This window comes from Eufriesea mexicana, unplaced genomic scaffold, assembly GCF_001483705.2.
Source record: "Eufriesea mexicana isolate 0111107269 unplaced genomic scaffold, ASM148370v2 scaffold4126, whole genome shotgun sequence".
NCBI lineage: Eukaryota > Metazoa > Arthropoda > Insecta > Hymenoptera > Apidae > Eufriesea > Eufriesea mexicana.
Genome location: NW_016912117.1, coordinates 48,934 through 64,624, shown reverse-complemented (window position 1 = coordinate 64,624; position 15,691 = coordinate 48,934). Strand labels below are relative to the sequence as shown.

General features: G+C 39.9%; 1 protein-coding gene across 1 annotated transcript in view; it reads right to left on the bottom strand.

The window, feature by feature from the left end:
• LOC108551437 (xaa-Pro aminopeptidase 2) overlaps nucleotides 1–7,253 on the bottom strand; it is a 46,888-nt gene extending 39,635 nt beyond the window's left edge. Inside the window, 1 exon segment of the mRNA XM_083287400.1 lies at nucleotides 6,430–7,253. Coding sequence (XP_083143526.1) covers nucleotides 6,430–6,475 — 46 coding nt within the window. The 5' untranslated portion in view covers nucleotides 6,476–7,253.
• Nucleotides 7,254–15,691: the final 8,438 nt, after the last annotated feature.

The following is a 15,691-nucleotide window of genomic DNA, read 5'->3' as shown; positions in this document are numbered from 1 at the left end:
CGTCAGTGAAGAGTTCGTTCATCCACTTGACTGGTAAAATCGAGTTGCTACTCTATCACAAAGACGTACTTGATATTCCCGAAGCGAATCGGGAAAATCAGACAGGTGGATGATGGAAAACACAGTAGACGTCTGTTCTTCATTGCCCTGATCGCTTGTTCGACAGGTCCGGATGTGATGAAACAACAATATCGATGGACCTAAGCGACGTGATCATAACACATTATCTGAACAACGTCATAAGTCAACTGGGGAGTACTGGGACCTTCTATCACACTCAGGCAGGATGTAACATTGAACTTAAGTGGCTAATAACCTCCGGCTGTATTCAATCTATAGACAAACTTTTGATCTTTCGATGCCTCGAATTTGCCACATCGGATGACTGTTCATTGGACATCCGTGATTGTCTATAGATTATTCGGAATCTCCGATTTATCTTGTCACCTGAAATTCTGAATTAGGTCTTCACGCGTGAGAGCAAGTCTGACAATGTTGCGGACACCCACACGTATCCACGTGATACGCGAGTGCTCGTGTGTGCACGTGCGACAATGTCATGGAAGCGTTTAACACCTCGCTCACGTGTAACACGTCTGTAGTTAAACACTTGTCGCGTTTTTCTCGTTAATAAAAAAGTGACACGTGTATGGGCACGCTAAGTATGACAGATGACGAGGGGCCGGCTCCATAAGCGATTTGCACGGGACATTTGCAGAAGCGACAAACGGTGCAATTTCGCAATGAAAGATGATCTGGTGAACCGGCAGAGATACGGAATGCGATTTTTCCTAGTGAAATGATCGAGAAACGCGTAATCGATCGTTTAGGAAGATTTATAGTTCGACACTCACCGTGTCGATAAATTAGGTTAGTGGGAGAACGGGAGACTGGTTAAGGTCAGGGTTGAAGGTTAGCGAAAGCGGATTAGCTCTTTCAGTCATAGCGAATGGAAGGTTAGGTACTTTTAACGTAAACGTGACACAGGTGGATGCTTCAGAGATGAATTTGCATCGATGAAAATAGGAAATTTTATAGATATAAGAGAATTTTATTTCATTTCTTGTTACATATATTAGAAATAAAGATATAGGAATATTATTTTATAATCGGTGATGATATAGAACATTGGTATACCAATGATTAGTTCGTTCCTTTCAGGTGGCATGTTAATTATAACCAATTGTGTATAGATGAATTTTTATCAATGAAACCAGAAAAAAAATAATTTTATTCCATTTGCTGTTGCATATATTAAAAATAAAGATATAGGAATATTATTTTATAATCGATGATGATATAGAGCATTGGTATACCAATGATTAGTTCGTTCCTTTCAGGTAGTATGCTAACTATAACTAATTATGTATAGATTAATTTTTATCGATGAAACTAGGAAAAATTAATTTTATTCCATTTCTTGTTGCATATATTAAAAATAAATATATTCTTATATTATACGTATATCATTTTACAATCATTGATGATATAGAGCAATGGTATACCAATGACGAATTAGTTCGTTCCTTTCAGGTGGTATGTTAATTATAACCAATTATATACAGATGAATTTTTATCGATGAAACTAGGAAAAATTAATTTTATTTCATTTCTTGTTGCATATATTAAAAATAAATATATCTTTATAATATACGTATATTATTATACAATCATTGATGATATAGATCATTGGTATACCGATGACGAGTTAGTTCGTTCCTTTCAAATAACATATTAATCATAACCAATTGTGCATTTCAAAACAATAGACATGATCACACCTTACGTCATGAATCGAAGGTGAATTAGATTTATGATTCACTTAAAAGCACATAATTTTCTATCATCAGAGTGCCATTCCATTTAACACTCACTCGTTTACTCTGACACGTGCATCGTTCTCTACCATGACACAATTGTAAAAATCCTTCGAACAGGTGACTCGAAGAAGACTTCAAAAATAATAATTTAAAAAATCCTAGTCGTCGATGTATCATATTAATAAGATCTTGCACGCAATCGCGTATGTAAGCAAGCACGAAAGGCACAACAAATGAGATACTCATCGAGTGTCGCGAGACTGAAACAGGTCTCTCGCTCAGGAACTTAATAAACACTCGTTAATCGCGATCGAGAACGGCGCCATTTTGCTAGAAAAATACCGAACCGGAGGATTAGTACTGTGCTCTCGTAAAACTCGATTTTGCGCGAACAACCATACTTCCGATGATCGGTTTATACACTCCCTTTATCCTCTTCCGCTTTATTTCTCTTCCTTTTTCATCTGTTTTTATTTCTGCTCGGCATCCGACAGGATCGGCCATATCGTTTCCGGCGATCGTAAATCGGCGATTTAACAAGCCACGAAAACTCGTCGACGTAAATTCATCGAGCATAGAGCAGAACTATGGGAGGTCCTTCCGGGATCGGATTTTTTCATCCACACGGAAGTGTCCCAATACCACGATCACTTCCGCTTGTCACATCTTTTTATTTATCTCTATTTCTACTATTTTCTTTTTATCCCTAAATTTCGCGATACTTATAGTAATCATTTGACGAATTTAATTATTCAGGTATTATTCAGGTATTATTCAAATATTCTTCGATAATCGTGGAAGATTTATTATTCCATTTTCTTCGTTTAATTATTAAAAATAGAACTTAAATATTTTTTGAAGCTCCTCTTTGCAACATAGTCCTCGAACTTAAATTCCAAACAGGATGTACAAAATGAACTTTCAGGCTTTTTGCATCGAAACCAGAATTTTTACAGCAATGAAATTAAAAAGTTACCTGCAAGATGGCGAGAAATTGCAGATAACGGAGGAAAATATATCAATGATTAAAATGTTAAATTGTGTTTTATTTACGCTATTTAAAATTTCCTAAATATGCGCATGAACTTTTGGACTGACCTGATACGTTAGTATACTCGATTCACGATTTTCGGAACGTACCAACTATTTTCTATTTACCTCTCCACGATCTTTCTATCTTTAAACCGAAGCAGAAGCTTTTAAAAGCAGGAAAAATTCCGCACACCGTAACCATGGCTGTAGGATCAATCAGGGCTGTGGAACAGGTTTATTTTCACACGGGAAACTTCCGTTTTCTGGCGAGCCAGAAATCGCAACAGCGATTCCTCGCCCGACACTTGAGTTTACGATCCGATTCATCGTCGATATTTGACGAAGGGAATTACATCTGTCAAACCGATGGATCTTAGGCCGGGTTTGCCGACGTTTGTCATAGGCGATGTGGCGCGATAACGTGCACGTGGCCGGGCCACCGCGTGTCAACCTTCGAGCCGATTGCTCGTGCAATTAGTCGGCGAAATTTACACGTGTGCTGGTTACGAGTCTCGTTGCGAGCAGGTAATTCGGTAGCTGATGGCGGTGTGCTATTAAAAGTGAAGCACTCTCGCTTCTAATCAGATGTGCTACTTCGATGGTAATTTCGTTCCACCGAATATACGTGAACGTTATCTTCGTTTGTATATTCCGCAATCGTTGAGTAAATTATTCCGTAGATTATTTCGTGCAAATTTGTTCGTGCTGATAAAAATACGAAATATCTTTGCATATCAAGAAATATCACGTTCGTTTCGACGTACCTATTTTGTTAACCCTTTGCACTCGAGAGGCGCGTCTCAGTCGCCATTTAATCCCATTTTAAAGATGGATGTTAATTAATATATCAAATCTAAAATTACTCAACGATGCGTGGAACCTCGAGGTAAAATAATTCCACGTTTCAATTTGCATACAATTCCTTATTTACCTTTTTAAAAATATCGTCAACTTTATGGCAGGAAGTCTTCGAATTACTATTTCTCTGTAACGAAAAATTCGCCGAGTGCAAAGAGTTAAGAAAAATGGATTGAAAATAAAAATTGATTGAATATTCGTAAGAGGTGATTTTTAATATGAAATTAGAATAAAAGTTAGATTAATACGTTGTTGACCAGTCACGAGTTAACTCGTGATGTATTTTTGTTTCTCATCAGCGAAATGACCCATCGTTGGGTCAGTGTCAGCTGTCTGAAAGATATATTTACAAAACCTATCATGTACCATTTACACGTAGGTGATTGTTATACCGTTTATCACGCCAAAAAGAAATGTTAAAAGTTAAATATTAAATAAAATTTATTCAAGTTTATTTATAATGTTTTCCTTCCACTTTTAATTACAAAATAATAGCCGGCGACATGAGATAAACTGTGAGTAAAATTTCCGGGGTCAACAACGTATTAATACTAGAACTACCGATCCTTAATGCGTACCTAACTATAACGTGCACAGATTATAGTAATTTCAGCGGTACGATGAATACGAGTGAATATATCGATCACAGTTCTTTCTTAATACGAGTTGATACCAATTTTATTCTTAAAGCAGGTGTGTGTTCAATTGCAAAAATGAAAATTCTGGGACCAGTCATTTTCACTGGGTTGGTAGTTCTAGTGTTAAGATTCAGAATCTTACTATATTCTTTTTACAGTCTTGAATAGTGTTAAAACAGGGTGTAACTCTTAACAGAGTTAACACGAAGTAAATTATAATTAAAAACAAAATTTTTTTAAATTTATAGTGGATATTTATATAATTTTATTTTCGATGTCAATGTAAGTGGCAACCTTACATTTGCCACTCAATCTAGTATCAAGATTGAGAAACTTATATCCTTTTTACAGTCTTGAATAGGGATAAAACAGGGTGTAACTCTTAACAGGGTTAACACGAAGTAAATTATAATTAAAAAAAATATTTTTTTAAGTTTATAGTGGATATTTATATAATTTTATTTTCGATGTCAATGTAAGTGGCAACCTTACATTTGCCACTCAATCTAGTATCAAGATTGAGAAACTTATATCCTTTTTACAGTCTTGAATAGGGATGAAACAGGATGTAACTCTTAACAGAGTTAACACGAAGTAAATTATAATTAAAAACAAAATTTTTTTAAGTTTATAGTGGATATTTATATAATTTTATTTTCGATGTCAATGTAAGTGACAAAGATGTTATTGTTCGTTGCAACAGGAATTTGTTACTTCATCATGCTACCGAGTATAGCATTTTCGTGTGCCGCACTGCAGGATACGAGGCGAGTGCAATTAAAAGATTACACCTGGTCATTAATGATTCTCGAAAATAACAGGCACGAAAAACACGCTTCTTTAATCCCTTTCACGAAATCAGAGAATACTGTCAATTGCGAAGTGTCTGGAAAACATGGTATCAATGAAGCGCGACTTAACCCGATTTTACGTCTGAATGACACGTTTTTAATTAATAAGGAAGTTCGCGGTAGTGCTATATCGAGTACAGGTGTCCATTCGTTTAAAGAGTCAACGCGGCCAACATTCACCGACTCTGTCAATGTGTACATTTCTCCAGAAATTTTTCTTTAGCGTTCGTTATGTTTGAACACCTGAAAAGGAGTGTCACTGCTTCCCTTGCTTGATACCTTCCAAAGTTTCATTTTCATATTTCACCAAGAGCACAAAGTGGTTTGCAAATGTTTTCGTCTTTGAAATTCCTTTCTGTACTCTTAATTAAATCTCTATTGTATCATTTTTGTCACCTTTATAGCGGTTTAAATGGAAAATGTCGCTTTCAGGAAGCAATTAAATGAAATCCATCGTTTCGAAATTGGCAGCTGACTTAAAGGTCACTTCGCACGGATTGTCCTAGTGGATAATGACGACTCTGCGAGATATTTCAAGTACTTCCGCGGTGCTATTAAGATTGTTACCGAGAACGTAGAAATATTATCACGGAGTGTTCGAGATCTTTGTACGATACTTTTTGTCATGTAATTCTTCGAAAATGATAATTACGTCTGGAATACGTGTCTTCGAATAAATCTGATCTTCGAAGTACTTTGTATTAAACGAAGATTGATGGTATCGCATGACATGACTGGGTGAGAACAATAAGAATATCCGAAATATGCAATTTTATACGCTAATCAAGTGCCGCGCGTCCTCGTTAAAGTATCATTAAATTCTCTTAAGCATTCCAACGTATCGCGGCTTTATCTCGGTAAATACCTACACGAAGCTCCTTTTGAGCAATTAATCATATGAAATCACCTCCCCCGAGGGTACAATGGAAGCGTCTGCAACCTTCGTTTCAATAACAAATTGCCAACATAATTGTACGACTGTAGTCGACAATAAATATCGACTGTCTTCTCTATATTCCATCTCCTATTAACCTTTCCTCTCGCGTGATCACTTGATCCTTATACCACTTACAAAACCCTTAAATATAAACATCCCGTTAACCACTGTACCTCATCGCGACGAGGTTCGTTTAAATTTTAATTCAAAATTATCGTATAATTTATCCGATGATATCGAAAAGAGACTGGTAAGACTTTTAATTTCCAATGGTAAACAAAGCGAGTACTCACCGAGGGTGCAAGAGAGGATCAACAGCCAGTACATTGGTTGCCTCATGGCGTCGGTTCCGGCTAGTATCGGCAGGGAAATAGAGTCGCGTCGGAGACCCGTGCCGAAGGCGAAATAAAAAAGACGAGCGTACGTTTACAAGTTCTGTTTTCGATTTGCGTCAAGCGTACGCTCTCACCTATATTTAGACGGCACAGCAATAATAGCACCGACCACGTTGAGGAAGGGAGCAACTGGAGAACGCGAGCGGAGAAACGTCCCGGTAGCGGGATTCAAATCGCTGACAGTGGGCCAATCACCAAGGCTTCCCTTCCTCTTCCGGTATCCTGTTGACCAGTTGCGGGTGTTCCTTCGGAGCTATTCGATTCCGACACCTCGCGCGATTCTCGTGTCTCTTGAAGCCACGTATGAAATTCTCAGATAGATCTGGTGCGTGGACTGTCAAGCAATGCGATGTCACTTGGTCATCGATGAAAAGGATCGCAATTACCGTCAGATACCGTTGGAAGCAGAGAAACAGTCGCGATACCAGTTCCCAATGCGACCAAACACGACTGCACGTGGGTCGTTCAAGCTCTGTCTGCTGAACGATCTCCTCCAATCTCGCAGACCTCCCCGGTGTCACAAACGATTCGAAAGCCCAACTGTTGACACGCACTTGGAACTGTCGAGTTCCACCAGCAAACCTCGAGCAGACACCCCTTCGAAACTCGCGGTAGAGACACTTCGCTATCCCAGGACACTCTGGCTCTGCCACTGTTCGCGGATGATCCGCGAGGCTTGAACGTCTGAACGTCGGCGTTTCAGCGTGCCATGTCTAGCCAGACATACCTATGCACGTCGGGAGTTTGTCTGGAGCGCTGTTTGAACGATGGAGAAACGAAAGGCAGGAGGGCGACTGGTTCACTCTCTAATTCTCTGTCGTCTCCGCCAGCCTCTGCCGCTTCCGCCCCCGCCACCTACTCCACTGACACCGACGTCGGTGTGCCGACGAGGATTCACGATATTTTTGTATCCTCGTCGCAGAGGCGACGATGGCACCCACGGTCGAAGCAGAGCGGAAAAGGCCGCGCGAGGAGCACGAGGAGAGAAGGTGTCAACCCATTGTCATCCTTGCTGGACAAATGGTGAATCTCTCGGGATCTTGGATCGGCTAAATATATCTACTTCTCTTTCCTTGGTTTTGGAGTTTCTTGGGGTGTTACGGAGGAACGAGTACGACGGGGATAAAGATTTCTTCATTTTCTTACTAATGATATCGAATGAAATATAGCTCGCTATGCAAATCTCAAGATTAGCTCTCACTGACTACTGTCAAACGAGTCTCCACATTCATTTTTTAAGATTCCCTTTTATATTCATGTACACCACGCACTTATACAACTCATTGTCATCCTTGGTGGACAAATGGTGAATCTCTCGGGATCTTGGATCGGCTAAATATATCTAATTCTTTTTCCTTGGTTTTGGAGTTTCTTGGGGTGTTACGGAGGAGCGAGTACGACGGGGATAGAGATTTCTTTATTTTCTTAATAACGACATCGAATGAAGTATAGCTCGCTATGCAAATCTCAAAATTAGCTCTCACTGACTACTGTCAAACGAGTCTTCACATTCATTCTTTATGATTCCCTTTTACATTCACGTATACCACGCACTTATACAACCCATTATCATCCTTAGTGGATAGATGGTGAATATTTCGGGATCTTAGATCAGCTAAATATATTTACTCTTTTTTCCTGGATTTTGAAGTTTCTTAGGGTGTTATGGAGGAATGATTGCGACGAGGACAGAGATTTCTTCATTTTCTTAATAATGGTATCGAATAAAATATAGATCGCTATGAAAATTTCAAGATTAGCTCTCACTGACTACTGTCAAACGAGTCTCTACATTCATTCTTTGGGATTCATTATTTACTCTTTTTTCCTGGATTTTGAAGTTTCTTAGGGTGTTATGGAGGAATGATTGCGACGAGGACAGAGATTTCTTCATTTTCTTAATAATGGTATCGAATAAAATATAGATCGCTATGCAAATCTCAAGATTAGCTCTCACTGACTACTGTCAAACGAGTCTCTACATTCATTCTTTGGGATTCCCTTTTATATTCATGCACACTACACACTCATACAACCCATTGTCATCTTTGGTGGATAGATGGTGAATATTTCGGGATCTCAGAGCAGCTAAATATATTTACTCCTTTTTCCACGGTTTTGGAGTTTCTTGGATGTTTCTTGAAGAAGGATTTTGGTAGCTTTAAACAATTCAATATTTTTTATTTTATGCGGGAATAGAGATTTCTTTATTTTCTTAATAATAGTATGTATCGAATAAAATATAGTTCGCTATGCAAATCTCAAGATTAGCTGTCACTGACTGCTGTCAAACGAGTCTCTAGATTCATTCTTTGGGATTCCCTTTTATATTCATACACACCACACACTTATATTACACATTGCCAAGTGTCCAAAAATTCTATGTGCATTCTAAGAGCTCATTCCTCTTCTCACCTATAATCTAGCATAAACGTTCTCTCAATCCACTGTCACACCGTTCCGAATACCCATCAATCGCATTGACAATCATTCGATCCGCTTTCATATCGCTCCGACAATCGCTCGTTCCACTCGCCAATACAACAGTAATTGGTAAGATACTGTGATATATCTTCTATCAGATAGGTACCTATATGGTGACCTATATATTTATGGATCAAGGCAAGGCATTTGTCTGGGAATAATATATCAATTGTTTTAAGAATTCTCAAAGAATACCTAAAACTTTGTACGATATACTGACTGAAAATCGCTCGTTTAACAATAGAACTACTAAAGGGTTCAGAATGACATGTCATCCTAAGACTTTTCTGTGAATAGAAATGGTCACCAATATCTTCCACGTTTTTCAACAGTTAACACATCGGTATATTTAGATAAAAATATTTAAATAATGAAAACTGCTTGCAATAAATTATTTTAAACAAAAAATTGATTGACACTTTCTAGAAAATTCTTCCCTCTCTCTCACTCTTATTAACACTTACATACCCATGTTTCATATTTTAAACAAAAAATTGATTGACACTTTCTAGAAAATTCTTCTCTCTCTCTCACTCTTATTAACCCTTACATACCTGTTTCCTCTTTGACGATTCTCGCATAACTGTTTTATTCTGATACATTCTTCTAAACATTTTTCAAACATCATTCATACTAGCCTGCACTCGCACATATTAATTTTATATCATCGCAAATGAGTTTCACTTATTCAACCTCATATAAAACTAACACTCCCATTTTCATTCGAATATTTCTTCAATTCATGCTGAAGTTTTTATTCTAATTATGGTAAAATTCCATTTATGCTAATGTTTGCTGTGAATTAATTCTGTCCTGATTGCTTCCAACGATGCTATTCGATATTTATCTTCTTCGCCATGCGAGTCGTATAGTTTAATAAAATAAAATTTTGTTACATTTTTATCTATGTGAATTTTCGATAAAAATTGACGCAGTGTACGAATACGTATCCTAGTACACGTATAAAATATTCGAAGATGCCATATGGCTTTTGCAATGCATTTAACTCGCGATACGTCGCGTTCGAATTTCGAATCGATTAATAATTAACCAAGCAACGCGTTCCGCACACGGGTCATTTCTGATTGGTTATTAACAGTAGCCGGCGGCATGACCATTAAGAGGATTCAGTCGCCTATCAAAGGGATTTGTTACTTCGAAGTCAATGGACATTGCTATCCCACCGTGGACCTAATTAGCACGTGAGGCAGCTGCGTCTGATTTGCATTATTGCACAATAATTCTACTCGAAATTCCCAATAGCCATTGACCTACCTAGAAGTGCTTCCTGTGCCAGCACATGCTCTCCTTCCGCGATATTCGGCATCTCCAGCTTTTGGCTCCTTTCTGACTCCCTCGAGGCGGAGGATCTAGGATTCAGACTCCAGAATCTAGGATCTAGGAATTATTGATCGATCCAGGATTAAAGTATTATCATCATTTATTTATTTCACTGATCATGACAAAGTAATAATCACATAAAGCTGTTAAAAGTAAAACCCCCGTTATCACTAAATCGTGTACTGTATTTACAAGTATAATTATAGTTCGCGTCCGTCGAATGCTCGCGCGCGACGCGCTCATCGTTTTCGTTTTATCTTTCATTCACCTGTTCTCCTCTCTCCATTCGTCGACCAACGATAAATATATAATATATATAATTTTTTTCTTTTTTCTTTTACACCATTTTTGTATTGTTCGCTTCCTCTTACCGGCGTGTCTGTGTCGCTCTGCTTACAAAAATTAGGTAAGTAAAGCTAAAAACTCTTTCTATCTTTCTTCTCTATCTTTCTCGGTTCCTTGACAAAAGCGCGCGCAGAAATCGTCGCCCTTTTTACTCCCTTCTTTCTTTCCCCTTTCTCTCTCACTCTTTCTCACACGGGTATCGCTCGCTCTCTCTCTCTCTCTCTCTCTCTCTCTCTCACACGCAGTCTTCCTCACACTCCCCTCGCACTCTCTAACCCCTTCTGACGTAAGAAACGATATTATTGGTACCCAAAACCCCGTTTAATGAAAATCCTTCAAATAAAATACTCTAGTTAACAATAAATTATTAAATATCTATTCACAAATATATGCATAGGCTAATTATCGTTTATTACTATCTTCATCACCGTCGATCTATCCTTGTCCATCGTCGTCGCCGTTCATCGCCGACGCTCGCTTTAACTCTACGTACATTTTCTTTACACAGGACAACGGCCTTATTACGGTTTCCCTGTCGTTTTGCTCGTGTAAGTATATCAGCAGCAAAATAGAATTGTTTTGTTCGCTTGGTTTGTTCTTACGGAAAGGGAGGAAAACGAAGATTCTGCTCGTCCAATTCCGAGTGAGCCGGTTCACGCGCTAGAAGACACTGAAGTTTCTTGGCCTGTACATCGTTACCGAATTATCCAGACAATTTTCCTCGTGAAATTCAATTTCAGCCACATTCGTTGTGTTTACATGCTTTATCGTGACAAGTGGTTACATTTCCCGCTGTATTTATCTTCTAACACTGTTTAAAACGCCATTTTCGAAGAATTACGTATATTTAAATAAATAATTAAAATTCCGGTAGTTTTGTGATCGGATAAAAATTGCGAAAGCTTGCTAAAAATATCACTTTTCCTTATTGTTTCGATCACCGAGGATTCGAAGAACAATTCTAGGCTAAAATTTGGAAACGCAAACAATTTTTCGAGCGAAAATTTCGAGATTTCGTGTAGATCATTCGAAGGAATCGCCTTGAGATATCGGTAACGACGAAAGTCCACGAACGAATGACAGTTGCAACTATGTCGAAGGATTAACGACTCTCTTAGAAACGCTGACGAGGTGTACGGGAATTTCCAATAGAGAACACCTTTCTGTTTTCCCTATTAATTCTCGTATCATCGCGTCGAGCGTTTCGTTTCCGTTCAGCTGTGAAAAACATACGCGAAACGTGTGTACTTCAGTGTGTATGGGTGTACATTCTATGTGGTGTCTCTTGCTTCCAGTTCCGAGGATGAGCGCTCAAAAGGATAAATTTCTGAGCGGCCATCCGGGCTCGGGGAACGGGAAAGCAAGAGGCGTAAAGTATATTACGTTATAATACATATTAAGTAACTTTCTGGCCGTCTTTAGTCATCGACGAGTGCGATGCTCGCTGATTGTTTGGAAACTGGACGCGGGAAATCGGCGGAGATCGGTCCTCGGCGGAGGACCACCTCCCTCGACGTTTCCGGTCCCTCGTGTGCTGCGTCGAACTGCGAGAAACGATAGTGGACTCGTGAAAAAATAACCGATCACTTCGACAACCCGTTCGCTTGTTGCTCGTTCCTTCTCGTTAGAAAAATACAATTTCCTTTTCGACGACAGTTTCGTTAAACTGGAAGAGTATTCGCGCGATTCCTGAAAGAAGAGGACGAGGATCGCGTACAAGATGTCAGGCAGTGTTTCGATTTTCGAAGTTTTTCGCGCGTATTCGACGAGTCGACGGGCAAGTTTCGAGCATTCGTAAGAAATAAAACGAGTCTCCGTCGGGAATCGATCATTTCCGCTTTGGTTTCCACGACTCGAAGGACGAGAGTGACGTTATCGACCACGCGTGCAAAAGCAACGCGGAAATTTTCGATTTTCGACTGACCGAGATCCGATCGAGTCTCGCGTACGCTATTGACCGAGTTTTCAGAAAGAAGCGTCGAAAATTCGATCGATCGGTACGCGATCGTCGATAGATTTTCGCGAAACGTCATCGAAGTCGTCTCTCGTACTTTGTACCAGGTTCTCGCGAGTTCTTCCTTACAGATCGAAATCCCCGTCGACTCGTACAAAACTACGGAAACCAAGTGACATGTGCACGGAACAGGATTCGCCTTTGCACCTCTTTAAATAATCCTCAGCTTCCCAAGGACGCTACTCGTTTGCCGCAATCGAACGCAGCCTCTCGACGCGGGAACGCAATCCGACTCGAACTCGAGACGCGTCTTCAACTCGAATTTACATCTCTCACGCACAGCTCCACGCTCACGCACATTCTCTCTTCCTCTTGTACACGTTCGTTGAAAAGCCTATACAATTGCACACCAGTAACCGCTATATAACTCTGCTTCTACGCCTCGTAACCTCGTATAGAATATGACTTTCTTTTTTTTACTTTTCACCTTTCCAATCTTTTTCTATGTACACGCTAGTTTATCGGCTGCTACGTCGTTCGCTAATCTAATTACGCGCGACTCACCGCGCGCGTCGCATTTTCGCTTTTCCTGTTTTCGTTGGAAACGCCAGCCAGCCACCGTCGATCGTTAACCCTTTAACCAGGGATCGCGATTTAACTCGTCAGCGGAAAACTGATCATCTAGAGCTCGAGACGAGTAAACTCGTCGTGGAAACTCAAAAGCTGCGCGAACCAACTGAGATTTGTTACCTTATCGTTAGAAAAATTTGGAAACTCGAGACTCGGATTTACATTCTTATTCTCTCGATATTTCTATTCGTACCCTTATAATTGTACTATTCGATGAAAATTAACACGTTGACTGCCATGGTGGTCATCAATGACCGGCACTTGTCTCAGTGGGACCATGCTAGTAACCAATCTCCAATTTAAAAATAATTTATTGCAAGCATTCTTTGCAAATTTCAATATCATAAATAGAGAACTTTGAACAGAAGACATCAATAAACGACACCATTTTTTCTGTTTTGGAAATATTGTTTGATAATTCATCGTTATATTATAAGAATAATGGAAATTTTATCGTGGCCCCCTGAGCGTGCCATATAAAAATTGCGTTGACAATCAAAGTGTCATATCGTTTGCTTATTCGTCGAATTTCGCGTTTACTATAATCCCGACGAGTCGACTGGTCCTCGCGATTTTCCTATAACTCGCTTAGATCGCGCTGATCGAAGGGTTAATCGCAGATCTGACGCAGGTCGTGGCTCGCAGTTTCTCGATTCGTTCAACACACAGAAGGAGAAAATAAGAGACCCGCAGGCGCGCGTACGCTTGCACCGAAGATGCAAAAGAGACTTCCGGGGGCCCTCGATGGCCGGAAGTCTTCAGCAACGAGCACTCGATGGAGGTGACGCTGTCGAACGCGAGAATCGATGCAACGGTGACTGCAAATTTGTCCTACGTTTCGTGGTTCGAAGGGCAACCCTCTGCTTGATACTCGTCGTGCGAACTAATGGGGGTGGTGTTTTGATTTTCTCATGGCAATTCGGTCCTCCGAGGGAACGGAAATAATATTTTGATTCTGTGATTCGTTTAAATTTTGAAGGTCGAGGATCGTTTTCTATCAACGATTACGCGTAGGCACGGTTGTTGATGGATAATTGACTGGTATCGGCTGAGATTGGTTTCCGATCAACGAGAGAATTAACTCGCAAAATTGCTCGAAACTTGCTAAATCAATCGATATATTAATATTTTAAACTATTCTAATTTTTCGATATTCCGTCGATATCGTAATTGTTTCTATTTCAAGTTTCCTGTACCGGTATTTCGTTCGCAAAATTATTTACGATATCGACGGAACATCGAATTACTATTTGAAGAATACCTCGAAGTAGCGAAATGAACCGAGATAGTTCTTTCATCGATGGAACCATGATTGCACGAGTTTATATTATTTGTGCACGATGTCTATATATCAAACACGCCCGAAACTATAGAATCGTCCTTTATATTTGTTCCGTACGTTTATTCTTTTTCCCATATGAAGTTCATAAAGATTCAAACTACGAATTTCAGCGGGAAGTTCCGGCCGAAAGTTGCTCGAAATTTTCTCCAGCGAGTTACATGGAAGCACTTGGCGATTCGCTTCGAAATTCAGCCGAACGCGACGCAGAAACAAAGGATATGCAAGGAACTTTAAAACGTAACCCATTTATGCGCCACCTCCTGCGTTTCTATAAACTTTGCACGCATAGGAGATTTCGGCATCTCGGCGCAGGTATCGAACCGCGTTAGCCCAAACAACGAAACTCAAATACCCGGCCGATAACGAATCCTTCCCGGGCATAAGCGTGATCTGCGCGATACAAAATGCGAGAACTTGTGCTCGCGGTCTTATTTCACGTCGGATTCGCGATGAAAGCGTATAAAAGTAAACGAGAGTCGCCCTTCGCGCGTCGAACGTACTTCGAAGTTTCTAAAGTTTCTAAAAACGAGCGAAATCTCGATCAACAATTCCGCGAACCTAGCTTCTACGTGAGACGCGTATGCGGCTATTAAACAACGAAACAACGAGAAAAGAAAAGAAACGTGGAAACGAAGGTAAGGATCGTGGCGCGAAGAGCGCAGCGCGATTGGCTCGAACGAATTTCCATCGGCGCTTTCTGCCACCGGGATGATCGAGGCGCGGTGGCGTTTATCCAAAAAGGTAGAAAAAGATAGAAAAAGCCGCGACGAAGAAGGTTTCGTCTGGATGAAGCGTGAAAAGTGGCGAGATCGAGCAACGATCGATCGATCATCGAAAAGGATCCCTGGAAAAGGGAATTAGCTCGCGGATCCACTGATCGATCTTCTTGGAGGACTGGTTCCTTTCAGAAAGGTTCAAACATGGCCGTACGTGACTCGTACTAAATGCTTTCTCACAGAACACGAATAACCTAAACCAAATTTATAATATAAATCGTCTAATCGTCGCGTTACATGTTACAGAATTTTATTAATTTTTTCATTTTTTTCCTTTTTTTTTTTTTT